The 15,808-nt window shown below is 32.9% G+C and overlaps 1 protein-coding gene and 1 pseudogene across 1 annotated transcript; both read right to left on the bottom strand.

The window, feature by feature from the left end:
- Positions 1-1,524: 1,524 nt before the first annotated feature.
- LOC122001297 (ubiquitin-conjugating enzyme E2 2-like) lies at positions 1,525-15,614 on the bottom strand. The gene is made up of 6 exons (XM_042555975.1): positions 15,381-15,614; positions 14,695-14,828; positions 14,579-14,604; positions 8,124-8,213; positions 3,879-3,967; positions 1,525-1,885 (listed from the first exon to the last, which is right to left on the bottom strand). The coding sequence occupies exons 2-6, from the start codon at positions 14,817-14,819 to the stop codon at positions 1,757-1,759; spliced, it is 459 nt and encodes a 152-aa protein (XP_042411909.1). The 5' UTR covers positions 14,820-14,828; positions 15,381-15,614; the 3' UTR covers positions 1,525-1,756.
- On the bottom strand, positions 3,209-3,387 carry LOC122003110 (annotated as a pseudogene).
- Positions 15,615-15,808: the final 194 nt, after the last annotated feature.

Genomic DNA, 15,808 nt, shown 5'->3' on the forward strand with positions numbered 1-15,808 from the left:
GTATTAATAGAAGCTTCTTTCAACAAACAGCAGATATAGAGTAGTTATACAGATAAATGACTTTCGAAAATTAGCACAAATTGCTATTTCAGCACAAGTGATTGAGTTGAATATCATGGAAGAATTACAACAATTTGCAGCACAAATCAAAAGGCATGACAGTGAATTTCAAAAAGAACAGGATAAATATGAAGTGCAAATGCCTACATTCTCCGCCAAGGTGAATGGAAGATCAGAGCATTTAACATAAACTGAAATCTCTAATTGGACATAATTGCAAAAAAAAAACGTTAAAGATAATAATAATGGTGATAATAATACTATTACAAACTAAAGCAAACAAAAACAACGAAGAAAAAGACTGAAATGGAACAAAACATTAACACAAATGTGTACGTCTCGTCTTTTTCCCGACGTTGGAATACAATGCGAGCCCATCGCTTCGTGCCCTATAAATGACACCGAAGCCGAAGAGAAGTAGGGATGTAAACAAGTCAAGTCGAGCCGAGTTTTGTGGTGTTCAAACTTGTTTGATAAGATAACCGAGCTGAGCCGAGCCAAGTTTAAAATGAACCAAGCTTTTGAAATGAGTGTTCAAGCTTGGCTTGGTTTATTTTTTATGAGCTTGAGCTTGTTTAAAGCTTGACTTGAGCTTGGTTCATTTAGACGTTATCAAGCTCTCAATTCAAACTTGGTTTGAGCTTAGCTTGAGCTTGGTTCGTTTAGATGTTATCAAGCTCTCAATTTAAGCTTGTTTGAAACTTTTAATTGCTTGATTAGTTATTAATATTTATAATTTAAATTTATTTATTTTATTGTTTATTTAACATATTGAAAAAAAATTTATTAATAAATATGATTTGTGAATATTGTTCACGAATGTTAACGAGCTGAACACATGTGTTCAAGATTGTTTGTTTAGCTTAACGAGTTGTTCAAATTTGTTTGTTTAATTAATCTTATGTATATTGAACAAACATAAATAAGCTCTTACCAAGCCAAACACCAAATTTGTTCACGAACACTTGATTCATTTACAACCCTAAAGAGAAGATTCTTCTGCACTGCAATAGTGGAAATGTTGAGTTGCAATTAATTTGTATTTGTGGTATACGTGGACAAGATCACTACCGTCACTTATGAACTTCAAGGTCCAGATCGATCGAGGTTCATAGACGGGCTGACGATGCCGCCCATCGGATGGGCACGAAAGCGGTAAGGGCAGATGAACGGTTGTGAAGTGAGCTCGGTCTATTTTTATTTTCCAAAAGAGTAAAGGCCTACCCTTTTTCTTCTAAAATCAACTTACCAAACACATTTTCATAATTTTTTTTTATTTTAAAACAATAAAAAAAAATTAAAAGGAATGAAATTAATCTAATCAAATAGTCTTAAAGAAACCTTCAAAGATGAAACAAAAATTAAGAACATTTAAGAGAAAAACATGAGGTGATGTTCCTGAGAAAATGATAAATTTTGTCAAGGGAAACGAATGAGGGCATTAGTATTCACATCATCCATCCATCAAAGAAAGCATACGAGCTGCAGTTGTCTATATAATGGAATAGAAAGCATGTGTGACAGTAATCACCAATCCAGCAAAGCAAACAAGGAGGACCATATTACAGGGTTTGAATACGAATGTAGGGAGGCAACAAAGAAGACAATCATTTTACTACAACCAGTGAAATACAACCTGAATATAAAACAAGCAGCAACATATGTTGTCGTAGAGGATGTTTTGATGATATGGTCATCAGTCTGCCGTCCAGCTCTGTTCCACGATCTCACGAACTTTTCTGTTGTATTCACGCTTGTTCTCGCTGAACATCCGTGCAGCTTCAGAATTTGCCGGTGAGTTGGGATTCGGATCACAGAGCAACGACTGAAACAATTTTTTTTAGAAAAAAAAAAAGGAATACATTTAGATCCTGATAACTCTTACACTACTATATGGCTTTCTAGATGCATTTCAATTCAAACTATATATTTCTCTGCTGCAAATCAGAGTTTGTGTAAATATACAATTAATCAGATACATGGAAAAAAGACTGCTTCCCTAATGTTATATATATATATATATATATATATATATATATATGAAAGGTGATAACAAAAAAATTGGAAATTGTTAGCATTAATTGGTGATGGCCGTTCCTGGTCATCCATACAGATATATAGAGAGAAGCTAACAGGAGAATAAGATTGCAATTTGCAGGAAGAAAAAAGGATATATATATATCGACCAAAAAAGAAAGTAGTTAGAGCAAGAGGAGTCAAAAGTGAGATTTGAATCATTTATTTTACATAATCTTGGGCTAAAATTTTCCCTAGATTGCACGAATTAAGATGAGATTATCTATTGTTTGCTTTATCTAATATACACTTTGCTCTCACAGTTGGTGACAATGTTTACTGACATTGTCTACCAAAGTAAAAAAATCACTAATAATTCTGTCTCCTCTGACAATTCTCTCATCTCAAAATAGGATGTTGGACGAATCTCACTTTGACCTACAACACTATCTCAAACAGTTGCAACTGCAGAAAATTTTGAAGTCTTTCTTCTCTTCCAATATCCTCTTTATTGAGTATATTTCAGCTTTCGCAGTCTCCTTTTTAACATTTACAGTTCTTGGAGCAATATCCACCTTTACTGTCTCTTGCAATATCCTCCTAGGGTAGATGAAATATGCTAAATGATGTATTCTACTCTGCACCTATCATGAGTTGTTATTTCATCCTTACAACTTTAGAATCTTGTGGCATCTAAATTTCAAGGGGAGTTAACAAAAAATACATAATTTCCTAGAAAGAATGTCACCAGCTTAATCTCTTCCTTACAGATGTTATCAACTTCAGTCCAGTCATCAACTCTTTAGAAATCATTCCAAAGCATAGGATCATCAAGCTTTTCAACTGTTGCACAGTATCATGTGTTCATCATCAAGATAGATCCGCTACCTTAATGACCCCTAGTGCCGGCTCCACGGATATGGAGAGAGGTAAATGCAGATACCTTATCATCATTATCTTCAATTCTATGTTAGTTATACTTTTCTTTTTCTATGAGATCTTTTTCTAGTTCATGTCACAAGGCAAGGTAGACAACTATAATATATACTAGTCATTGCGCACATGCATTGCATATGTAATATAATATATGAATACACGTAAATTAATATCTCAACCCATAAATTGGACTTGGTAAGGGTATGTCAAGCCCATGCAGTAGTGCAATGCAAGGATGACACTCGAAAACACCAGCAGCAAGTTACTGTAACAGACTTTTCCTCATAAAAAAAATAATTTAATTTTTTAATTAAATATTAAACTGATAAGAACAGATACTACACTTGATCTTAGCCAAAAGGCCGAGAAAGGTATATTTTCTAACGTCACCAACCTAAGATATTTATAGAATCTTCTCCACTCGTAGTGTTACCTATGCTAACATGTGAGACTAAAAAGAACTATGACAATGCATATTATTTATATATTAAAAAGGAACGTAATTTCATTTTGAGCTCCACCAAAATTACTTAATAAAGGTCCAGATTTTTAATAAAATAGTAAGAATTCTAGAACTTAAAAGGGAGTGTGTAATGAGTTTAGTGTAACATTTGATATTTTAATTATAACGATTTATGTCGATTCAAAAAACAATGATATAATAGTACTCTTTATAAAGTGTTCTTCCCCCTCATCTGAGGTGATGCTGAAAATAAGCAGAGAGGACTTTTTCAAACCCAGTTTATACTTGTTGCATATGCAAGCTTCAAGGTGTAGGAATCTCCAAAACAAAACCCAAGGAGAAGATAAATAAACTTAAGTAGATTGACGAATGAGTAAATTTGAGAATTGAAAAATTCCAATACCTGGATAGAGGTAAGAATTGCAGCCACATCATAGATTGGACTCCATTGGTTTTGTAAAATATCCAAGCATATGCTTCCATCAGCATAAACTAAACATAAATGAATACGCATCAAATAAGAATAATGTAAAACCATGTATGTATAAACAGCAACAGAAACTAAATCTTGTTATTTATGTTGCAATATTTTGTTTATCCTGGTTGGATACAACAAAGTAAAACTTCTCAGGCCTAGATTACTTGCCTTTGCTAAATTTTGATAAAATAAAATGTAATAGAATCCAAATCCAATGGAATTCATATTATTGAGGATTCCACCTTACACCATCCCACTTCCCAAGGAGCCGCCCGTGATTTGCCTCCCTTATGTGCTAATCACTATTCCAAATGCTAGTAACCATCCGTGATTTACCTCCTCCGTGTTGGCCCTGGGACGGGTTGGCGGGGGGGCGAGCGTATTCGCCTTTTGCCACCATGGTTTAAAATTTTGACTCAGTACTGTAAGTATTGTAAAAAAACTTAAAAAATTTCACGTCTTAATATGATGTTCAATACTTTATGATGATTGTTCCACTTCTTGCTATTATATCCATTGTCTAGCTTTCTTTCTAATTTAGATCATTAACAGTGATATATTACCATTAGAATGAAACAGCTAAAATCAATTGCATCCCACATCTTTTTGTAATAGGACTTGTAATTTCGTGTAACGTCCTATAAATTATAAAATTTCTTAGGTGCACAGAGAGAGGAGTGGATAGCACTACAAGATTAATGCTTTGATGTTTGTGATGTTAATGATTGACTTGCATGATCAACAAGAGGAATAAGCCGTAGGTGAAGGGGAACCAAATGAAAGCAGAAAAAACCTTAAGGACCTTAGTAAACCTTTTACTGATGATGTAGAATTGGAAGCAAATGTTGATGTAGATTTGGAAAATGGTGAACTAGATTCCCACTGATGATGAAGATGAGGATGTTGATGTTGTCACACATGGCCCATTTTGCCTTCGATTTTGCTTTCACTACTTTAAAACTCGCATGTTATTTATAATTATTTTGAGAGCCTGATGCTTAGTTATCAGTAATGCTTGAATTTATATTTGAAACATGTTGATGTGCCGATACTATTTCGATATTTTTTTATTTATATATAGTAATTATTAGATAAATATATTTATTATGTATAATTTAACAATAAGTTGTATATTGATTTTATATCAGTTATCAATTATTGAACAACTTAATATTATTAGAAAAATAATTAAATATAGTTTTCTTTAAAGAAAATTGATATATAAATAACTCGAATTAAAATTGATATATTAAAATTATATAAATTAATTATTTATTCATTTAATTAATTATTAATTTAAATAATATATATTTAAAATAGTAAAAAATATTAGAATATCAATTAAATAGTAAAATAATATAAAATAAAAAAATATCAGAATAGAAATATGATTTATTAGAATTTTTTAGAATTTTAAATAAAAATTAAAACGGTAAAAAGATCATAATATCAATTAATAAAATTTATTAACTTTTTTTATATTAAATATATTTTTATATATTTTATTGGAATAATTTAATTAGGATTTATGAATATCACATTTTAGTTGAAAATTATTTGAATTAATTAAATCTTTTTTAGTAACAGGAATGCAACTTCTATTGCGTGTGTCGGTCTCACGGCTGCCTAGCTCGAAATTTAGAATACTAGATGTAGTGTTAAATATGTAAGAGTTCTCACACCATAAGTTTGATAAGAACAAATATTCTAGAAAAACTAATTATCTAAGATTTAGAACATGGAACCTAGGAATGTTCGCTGTAAAGCAATGGAGGTAGTAAAGACGATAATTAAGAGAAGAATCTATATTCTATGTATACAAGAGAAAAAATGGGTAGGAGAGAAGGCAAAGATCATAGAGAATTTGGGTTTTAAGTTATGATATTCAAGAAGTAAAATAAGAAATGATGTATTATTGTGGATAGTTCGTTAAAGGATGAAATAATAAAAATAGTTAGAAAGGATAGGATTATAGCTCTTAAGATAGTGGTGGCAAAAGAAACTATTAATGTGATTAATATATATGCATCTCAAATAGGATTAGATGAAGTCACCAAATCAAGTTTTGAGATGACTTAAATGAGGTATTACAAAACATCCCACCAAATGGAATAATTTTAAAAGATCTAAATGGGCATGTCAGAGTGAAAATGAGAAATATGGTAGGATGAATAGGGTTATGGGTTTGGAATAAGAAATGAGGAAGGAAAAATTATTGGATTTTGCAATTTTACAATAGCATATGATCTTATACTAGCTAATACGTTTTTTAAGAAATGAAAAAAACATTACATTTAAATGTGAGAATAATAAGTCGCAAATTGACTTTCTTATGGTTAGGAAGAAAGAAAAATTTGTAAAGATTGTAATATAATCCCTGGAAGAACTTAACTACCTAACATATGTAGTATTGTTAGATATGCGTCTCAATCATATTATTATAGAAGGACAATGTGCACGATTCCTAAAATTAAATAATGAAAGTTACTGGATGGAAAACAAAACATATTCAAGGAGAGGGTAGAAGTACAAGTATTGGGAGAAATATATGATGACTCGAATCCGACATGTCATAAGATGACACTAAAGTTGAAAATCGTAATCAAGAGTTTACTCGGTGAGTCAAAGGGGCATGCACCACCAAGTAAAGAAACTTAGTGGTGGAATGAGAAAGTACAGGAGAAAGTGAAGGAAAAAAACGAACAGTCTATAAGGTATTAAATATTTGTAAAAATGAGAAAAACTTTAAAAATATATGCAATAGCTAAGAAAGCATTAAATGAGCCTAAGAATGAAACTTTTGAACGCTTATATAGAAAATTAAATACAAAATAAGGGAAAAAAAGACATTTATAGAATAGTTAAAATGAGATAAAAGAAGACAAGAGATATTATCCAAATAAAATGTATTAGATGTATGATGAATGAACGGTAAGTACTTTAATTCCCTTGTATGAGAATAAAGGAAACGTATAAAATTGTATAAATTATAGGAGTATTAAACTAATGAGTCATTCCATGAAATTTTGGAAAAGAGTAATAAAAAATAACCAAGGAAAGTGACTACAATGATAAAAATCAATTTGGATTAATGTTTGAAAGGTCAACAATAGAAGTTATACATCTTCTTGAAAAGTATCAAGAACAGAAGCAAGACTTATATATGATATTCGTCAACTTAGAAAAAATTTATTATAGAGTCAAGGGAAATTATATAGAGAATTCTAGAAAAAAGATGTATTAGCATAGTACATATTGAACTAATTAAGAATATGTATGAGAATATAATGACAAGAGTGAAAACTTTAGGCGTATTAACCGAAGCGTTTTCTATAAAGATAGAGTTTTTATCAAGGATCAGGTCTTTATCTGTTTTACACTAATCAATAATAATGAACGAACTCACTCAACACATCCAAGATGCATGTTGTTGGCAAATGATATTGTTTTAGTAGATAACACACGTAAATGAGTAAATGTTAAACTAAAATCGTGGTAAGAAATGTTAGAAAGATTTTAGATTTAGTAAAGTAAATACATAATATATGGAATTTAAATTTAGCAATATTAGATGTAATGAGACAATTGTTAAAATAAGAGATGATGAGTTATCTGTAACTAAGAGCTTTAAGTATTTAGGAGTATTTTTACAAAAAAAAATGAAGGGATTAAAAGAGATGGTTTACATAGAATACAAGCAAGATGGTTGAGGTAGAGTAAAGCATCAGGTGTTATCTGTGATCGTAAACTCTAACATAAAACAAAATTTTACAAAATAGTAGTTAAACCTGCTATGTTATCGTAGAGGATAGAATTCAATGATGTAAAAAGATCCATATAAGTGACCCAACCTAGTGGAATACGACTTGATTGTTTTTGTTGTTGTAGACTCGTGATGCTAGAATCCCAGTTCACAAATCCTTATCCAATCCTATGTAGAAAAGTGAGTTCAATTGCCTTGGGGGATTTACTGATACCAAGATCCCTTCTAATTGGACTAACTTGTGGCAGAAAATGACAAAACAATGCAGTCATTTTATCTTCAAAATCAACAAAATGATGAACCACACACGCACGCGCGCACGTGCGCGCACACACACACATATGGAGTTAAAGGGAATACAACATATATATGAACGTTCATAAAAGAAAAGGCAGTAATGCACTTACTATTAGGATGAAACATTCGAGAAACAAAGCGTACAGTTGGTGGTTTATTAGGATAATCCTCTGAAACCTGAAGTGTCAGCTTAAACGTGCCTAGCAAGATCAAATATTTGCATATTTGGTAGTTAGAAGAATGAAAATTGGCATCAAGTATATATATGAACTAGCAAATGAAGTACAAGCATAGAAATAAATATTAAAGTAGATGACCCTCATCCTGGTGGAGATATGCAGCTGAACCAGATAATCAATAAAATAAAGAAACATAATAACATCTTTGGTTATTCACCCAGTCTTGTCAAAGTTATCCGGCATCCCAAGGTGCCAAAGTTTTCTGTAATGCAAGGTGTTAGACACTTGCGCAAGCAAAGCAAGGACCCAAGTACAGCATATCATAAAAAAATCAGGGGATATATAACCACCAAAACTAAAGAAGTATCGCATCATAAAGTGATCAACAGCTAGAATAATGTATGATCAGCTAATATAACAAGGGGTGTGCTAGTTGATTGTTAGTCAACTATGCTATAAGGCATATGGATCCACAAACATTGAAGGTGAAGCTAAGTAGCCAACCAGAATCGATAATCCAATAACATTGTTAAGAGTAATAGGGGTTAATGGATATTGGATGTAATGAGTTTAGTCTGACATTTGTAATTCTAGTTTAGGTTTTTTAACATGAATCCTATATATACACATGAAATGACTATCGGATGATGATATGCAATATAATATTTTCCTTTCCTAAATTCTACACTGCATTAAAGCTACCTTTTAGGATAAGGGTTTTGCAAAGAGGTATGGGAAATGTTGTTCATCCACCTTTTCTTTCACCCTTACTCTGCATTTGACAAATATACCAAGCCATGCAGCTAGTGTGCCTTCTTCCACATTCATAAATCTCTAATCCAATGTCATGCAGTTAGTGTGCCTTCTTCCGAGCACAAGCTGAGAGCTGTGCAATCCTCACATCCTTTCCTTGACCAATTAGGCAATTGAGTGCCCTTCTCACACAAGAAGAGCCATGAGAGGCAGGCAACCTCAACTCAACCACTCCCATGCGCATCCAATGATCACAACCAACATAAGACTCCTTTGTACAACCAGATGTGGCAAGCACTTCATACAAACAGATCCAGCAAGTGCCCTTTGGGTGAGTGATGCCATCTGCCATCAATCAACTCCGACAAATCGAATATTAATAGCAAGGAGCAGGAATATTTTGTACCTTTCTCTACTATGAGAACACCTGCAGGTGGAAATCATTGAGATGCACAATGTATATTTCCACCAAAGAGGGATCATATCTATGAACCAGCAGCTGTCATGGTGGCATTTCCTAAACTTGTAGCCACAAGAGGTTGACAATTTGGGAGCATATCTTCTTCTAGCTTCCTAGGCCTCTGTTATTTCGCTGAAAAGCTCCCCAATGCCAAATTGCCCTCTTGCGAGTGATGAGCACGCCAAATAATCCAATAGTAAGTTTTCATCTCCTCTTTGACCAAAAATTAGATATGAGAACCCTGACACACGAACCTCCTTCTAGCTAGCTTCTTACTCCCATTCACAACAGTCCAACAGCTTGCTTAACTTTTTTGCAAAAAGGTTTGGTTTCCTTGTTTTTTTTTCTTCTCCTCATTACAATTTGTCACGTATATGCCACATAAATGTCAATGAAGACTTAAACAGAGAATGTTCTCATCTCATTCTGCTATTTCCAACAAAGATCTAGTTGTGCTTTTCACTTCCAGTGGATACCTAACTGGAGAAAATGTCATGTGTTTATTTTAGAGAGTTTAGCAAAGGGTTTAACTATGTTATCCATCTGTTTTCTCTAGAAACCTCAATTGTTTTCTCTTCTGCTCTCAGTTGTTGTACATCAACTATTTCAAGAGTTTTGTTGATCTATGATCAAAGGGAATGGTTATTTGCCTCATTAACTCCTTAAGTTTTGTCAGTAGTATGTTTCTCATTATAATCATTGTGTTCATCTTAAATTTTGGTTATGAAAATTTATCTAATTTATAATACTGTATTTAGTCCCACATATGTACTTCTAGTTTAGGGTTTTATCCGGAGTCTTATTTTCATACTTATGTAATGGCTATTTCGTTGTGATGTGCAATATGTTATTTCCCTTTCCCTAGATTCCGCAAATATCAAAAAGCTTTCTATACTACAACGACGACAACAACAATCAAATCTTATCCCAATGTCAATTATATAGATCATTTTACGCCATTTAACTCTATCTCCTACTAAATCATCATCTATACTTAAATAAATTTTATCTTGTTTTATTGTTAGTAACCAAGTCTTCTTTGATCTTCCTCTTCCTCGTTTGATATGTGTATTTGTCATAGTTTCACATCACCTAACTGGAACATTTAATGGTCATGCCCGTATCATTTTAAATGTATCTCTATGAGTTTTCCCTCAATAGATGCAACTCCGACTTTCTCTCTAATGCTCTCATTTCTTATTCTGTTCATCCTCATATGTCCGCACATCCACCTTAACATCCTCATCTTTGCAACTCTCATCTTCTTTTCATATACTCGAGTCATAGCTCAACATTTAGCTTCATATAACATAGCAGATCTAACTGAGATTTTGCAGAACTTTCCTGTAAGTTTTAAAGGTAATTTACGGTCAAATAAAACACCCGACGCTCTTCTCCATTTGAACCATCCTGCTTGTATTCTATGTAAGACATCTCTCTCAATCCCTCCATCGTTTTGCAAAAATGATCTTAAATATTTAAAGCTCTTGATTCTGGGCAACTCGTCATCTCTTATCTTAACAATTGTCTCATTACGTCTAATATTGTTAAACTTAAATTACATATATTCTGTCTTTATTTTACTATGCCCAGAACATTTCCCTTCTAGTGTTTCTCACCGAAATTCTAATTTAACATTTACTCCTTGACGCATTTCATCTACTAAAACAATATCATCTATAAACAGCATGCACCTACTGTGTCTTGAATGTGTGTAGTGAATTCGTCCATAATTTAACTCTATCTTTATTGGAAATGCTTCAGTTACTCCGCCTGAAATTTTTTACTCTGGTCGTTACATCCTTGTGCATATCCTTAATTAGTTCAATATATGTTACGCTAGCACTTCTCTTTTCTAGAATTCTCCATATAATTTCTCCGAGGACTCTATCATAAATTTTTTCTAAGTCAATGAATATCATATGTAGATCTTGTTTCTGCTCCCGATATTTTTCAATTAGTTATCTAAGAAAATATATAACTTCTATTGTCGAACTTCCCGGCATAAACCTAAATTGATTTTCAATCACCGCGATCTCCTTCTTTAATTATTTTTCTATTACTTTTTCCCAAGGTTTCATGATATGACTCATTAATTTAATATCCTTATAGTTTGCACAATTTTGCATGTCTCCCTGATTCTTATATAAGGGAACTAAAGTACCTACCCTCCATTGATCACACATTTTTTTCATTTTTAATATCATGTTAAATAATTGTATAAGTCATTCAATAACTTGTTTCCGTACTTCCATACCTCTATCAGAATACCATCTAGTCCAACGACTTTTCCATTGTGCATCCCATTTAAAGCTAATTCTACTTCTGAAGTTATAAATTCTACAATAAAATGTAAATTTTTATACTCATTTGATCTACTTAAATTACCTAAGTTAAGTTAGTCACTTGAACTTTCATTAAAAAGTTGATGAAAATACTTCTTCTACCGCTCTTTTATTTTCCCATCATTTACTAGTATCATATTACATTCATCTTTAATACATTTTATCTAGATATGATCTCGTCTTCCTTTCTCTCACTTTAACTATTTTATAAATGTCTTTTTCCCCTTCATTTGTTTCTAATTTTTGATATAATCGTTCAAAAGTTTTATTCTTTGCTTCATTCACTACTTTCTTACATTTTTACTTGACTATTGTATATTTTTTAAGTTTTCTCGTTCCTACAAATATATAATTCTTTATAAGCTGTTTATTTTTCCTTCGCTTTCTCTTATACTTTCTCATTCCACCACCAAGATTCCTTACTTAATGGTGCATATCCCTTTAACTCACCAAGTACACTCTTAGCTACTATTTCAAGTTTGATATCATATTATTCCATGTCATATTAGAGTCACCGTATATTTCACCTAATCTCCTACCTTCTCCTTAAATATATTTTGCTTCTCATCTTTTAACTTCCACCACTTAATTCTGAGAGTCGTATATATTTTCTTTCTATTGATACTATGCTTAAGGCATATAAACAACTACTAACCTATGTTAGATAGTTAAGCTTTTTCCAGGAATGATATTGTAATCTTTACAAATCTTTCTATCCTTCTTCCTAACCATAAGAAAGTCAATTTACGATTTATTATTCCCACTTTTGAGCGTGACTAAGTGTTCTTCTCTTTTCTTAAAAAAATGTATTAACTAATATAAGATCATATGCTATCACAAAATCTAATATAATTTTCCCTTCTTTATTTCTCGTTCCAAACTCATAACCTCCATGTACCCTCTTATATTCCTCATTTTTCACTCTGACATGCTTATTTAGATCACCTCTTATTAAAATCATTTCATTTGGCAGAATATTTTGTAATACTTCATCTAAGTCGTCCCAAAACCTTGATTTTGGTAGCTTCATCTAATCCTACTTGTAATGCATATACACTAATTATGTTCATAGTTTCTGTCGCCACTATTATCTTAAGAGATATAATTCTATCCTCTTTTCTAACTACTCCTACAACTTCATCTTTTAACGAACTATCTACAACAATACCCACTCTATTTCTTACTTTACTTTCCCATGTACCATAACTTAAAACCAGAGTTCTCTATCATCTTTGCCTTCTTGTTTACCCATTTTGTCTCTTGTACACATAAAATACTAATTCTTCTCCTAATAATTGTATCTACTACATCCATTGACTTACCTGAAGGTTCCTATATTTCATGTTCCAAATCTTAGAATATTAGTTTTATTATCATATTTGTTTTTATCTAACATATGATGTGATAACTTTTGTCTATTTAATACTACACCCAAATTTTCATGGAGATATAGTGGTCCTTGCCGATACATTATAGTCGGTAGCGGTCCTTGCCGAGACATTACAGTCGGACCCAATAATGCATTCTTTCCGGGGAACAACCTAGCATTAGCACAATAGTTTAATGGATACATTCATTGAATATTTGTCATAGTTTTAACGGAACCCTGTTCCTTTATCCGGGCTTGGGACCTGCCATGACTGGTTCGTCATGAGCGGAGTTCAAAAAAAAAAAAAAAGCTTTCTATGTGGAACTGAATTTGTAACTTCTATAGTTAAGACATGACTTTCTATGGGAAATGAGTTTGTAACTTCTATACTGTAGTCTGTAGGCAATAATTTTTAGGGCAGGGTTTGCCTACTAATTTTCTATATCGTTAATATAGATGGTGCTAAAACCACACATTAATTGAGAAAAATAATTGTTTGAGATATGATCTTGTTTGACTAGTTGTTGTGTAATTTGATGTGCTATATACATCATGGCTTGTGTTCTTTATTAATCAAGAAAATAATTGTAGATAACACTTTTTTTTCTCGAGTAGAAGACTTGGGTTCAAAAGGTGGTTCACTATTTCGCTTCTTTTCTGAAGGTTAGTCAATTGATGTACGTGTCCTATTATCAAGGCACTCACCTAACATCATTTTAGGTCTTCAAGTCTTTCTTTCTGTAAGTTATTTGTGAAAACACTGAATCAAATTGGGTAGAATCAGATATTAAGGTGAAAAACGGTTCAGGGTAATGGAGAAAATTCATCAGAAATGGAAACAGATAATTGCAAATAAATGATATTTTTCCATGGATAATAAGCGCTTAATACTATCATTAGTGGAAAAAATACTGTTATTAGGCTTGCACTTTTCTCCTTTTGAGCACGATTGAAAAATTGCAAATTTAAGAGCGCAAAGGACATGTTCAACTCCCATACTTATAATTAGGAAAGTTAATTTACTTAAATTATCAACAAAAGAAAATTGTTTATTTTATATAATGGCCCTGCGTCAGTTACAGGATGAGAATTATATGCATCTCGTCAACTGCACATATGCAAGCACAATATTTTCACAAGTATCTGGAAATGTTAAACTAGATTCATGAACACTAAAAGGAAGATAAAATTATAAGCTAATACACTTTAAAAAAATGCAACCTGACAGAAACAAACATGACACTGGATTCACGTACAAGTGGATCTCATAGAATAATTCTCAGAATTTTGACTAAACCAACACGTTAGCCAATCCAGGAACAAATGCAATCTGACAGAAACAACCATGAAACTGAAACAGTATGTTCTGATACAAGTGGATTCTCTGAAATAATTATTCATTCAAAGTGTTTTGGTTAAACCAGTTCTTAAAAAAGATATTATAACACCAAAAGCATACCTCCATCCCAAGGTGTGTCATCTGGGCTGCAATTCAAAGTAAAGGAATAAGAATCAGTAAAACCACCTTATCATGCAAATCAAGAAACCGCAACAACTAGTTCATCTCAAGCATACCCAAATATAACAGCATTCCATAGCATGATGTTATTATCATGAGGAGCACCACTGATGCCTGCAGGAGGATCCTGCTGTAACCTCTTGAAGTCTCTCATCAGTCTCTTCCTAGCAGGAGTTGACATTTTTACACCCTAGACAGCACAAATTTCCATATTGGAGCAAAATAATCAGTATGTAGGAAAAAGGTTTTCTCCGCAGCACAAACCGTGCACAAGAAGAAAAATGGATTTAGAAAGAAATGGCCTCTTTCAAGAAAGAAACTGTTTCCAAGAGAATCCAATGGGTAACGTCAGGTGAGAAATTGGACCATTTTTTTTATACACAAGAAGGAACTCGAACAGAATAGAGAACAAACATCAGGTCCAACTAAAAAAAATCAAAACTTCTTGAAATTCAATGCATATTAAAAAAACAGCGAGCATATCGTCTTTGGATGACAAAATCAAGAACAAGTTCCAACTTTGAAAAACGCGAAAACATGCTGAGATGATTCCCCATTCACCAATATCATCACAAAATACATCGCGACAACAAAAGATGTAAAGCCGAATTAGGGCTTCACGCAATCAATTATATGAAGAGAACAACATCATCCAACAATCAGCTGCGATAAGACCGAAGGGGACAAAACCAAGAGAATCAAGAGATCAACAGAAAGAAGGCGCCTGAATGGGTCGCTCTACCTATGACACCGCTCCGACACCGAGGAAAAGCAGAGCAGCCGCAGTTCCCACGACGCCTGGAAGACGGGGAAAAAGCTACTCGGGCGTCGTCGCACTATAAAGCCGGCCCTGCCCCTCTTCCCCCTCGATTTCAGTCAAGGAATCGCCATGAGAGACGAGTCATCAATCGCTCGGAAGAAGAGCGGATAGAAATTGGACCGAGAAGAAAGCCAATCATAGAATAGAATGGCAATTGACAAGGAAAACCGACGCGTTAGATAGATTACATAAACACCCCTCGTAATTTTTTGTTCGTCCAAAAACAATTGAATGCGGTTAATTTTACGCTTAGATTCGGAAAATCGGATAGATAGGATCCGATAATCAATTTAATACTTTCAAATCGTATAATTCGGATCTGATTTTACAAACTATAATTAGAAGTACTT

This window comes from Zingiber officinale, chromosome 7A (assembly GCF_018446385.1).
Source record: "Zingiber officinale cultivar Zhangliang chromosome 7A, Zo_v1.1, whole genome shotgun sequence".
Lineage (NCBI taxonomy): Eukaryota > Viridiplantae > Streptophyta > Magnoliopsida > Zingiberales > Zingiberaceae > Zingiber > Zingiber officinale.

Coding starts and splice junctions, on each gene's coding strand:
- LOC122001297 (XM_042555975.1), bottom strand. CDS start 14,819: ATGTCAACTCCTGCTAGGAAGAGACTGATGAGAGACTTCAAGAGGTTA. Junction 14,605..14,694: donor TGGAATGCTGTTATATTTGG/GTATGCTTGAGA, acceptor TTTGAATTGCAG/CCCAGATGACACACCTTGGG. Junction 8,214..14,578: donor TGACACACCTTGGGATGGAG/GTATGCTTTTGG, acceptor TGATCTTGCTAG/GCACGTTTAAGCTGACACTT.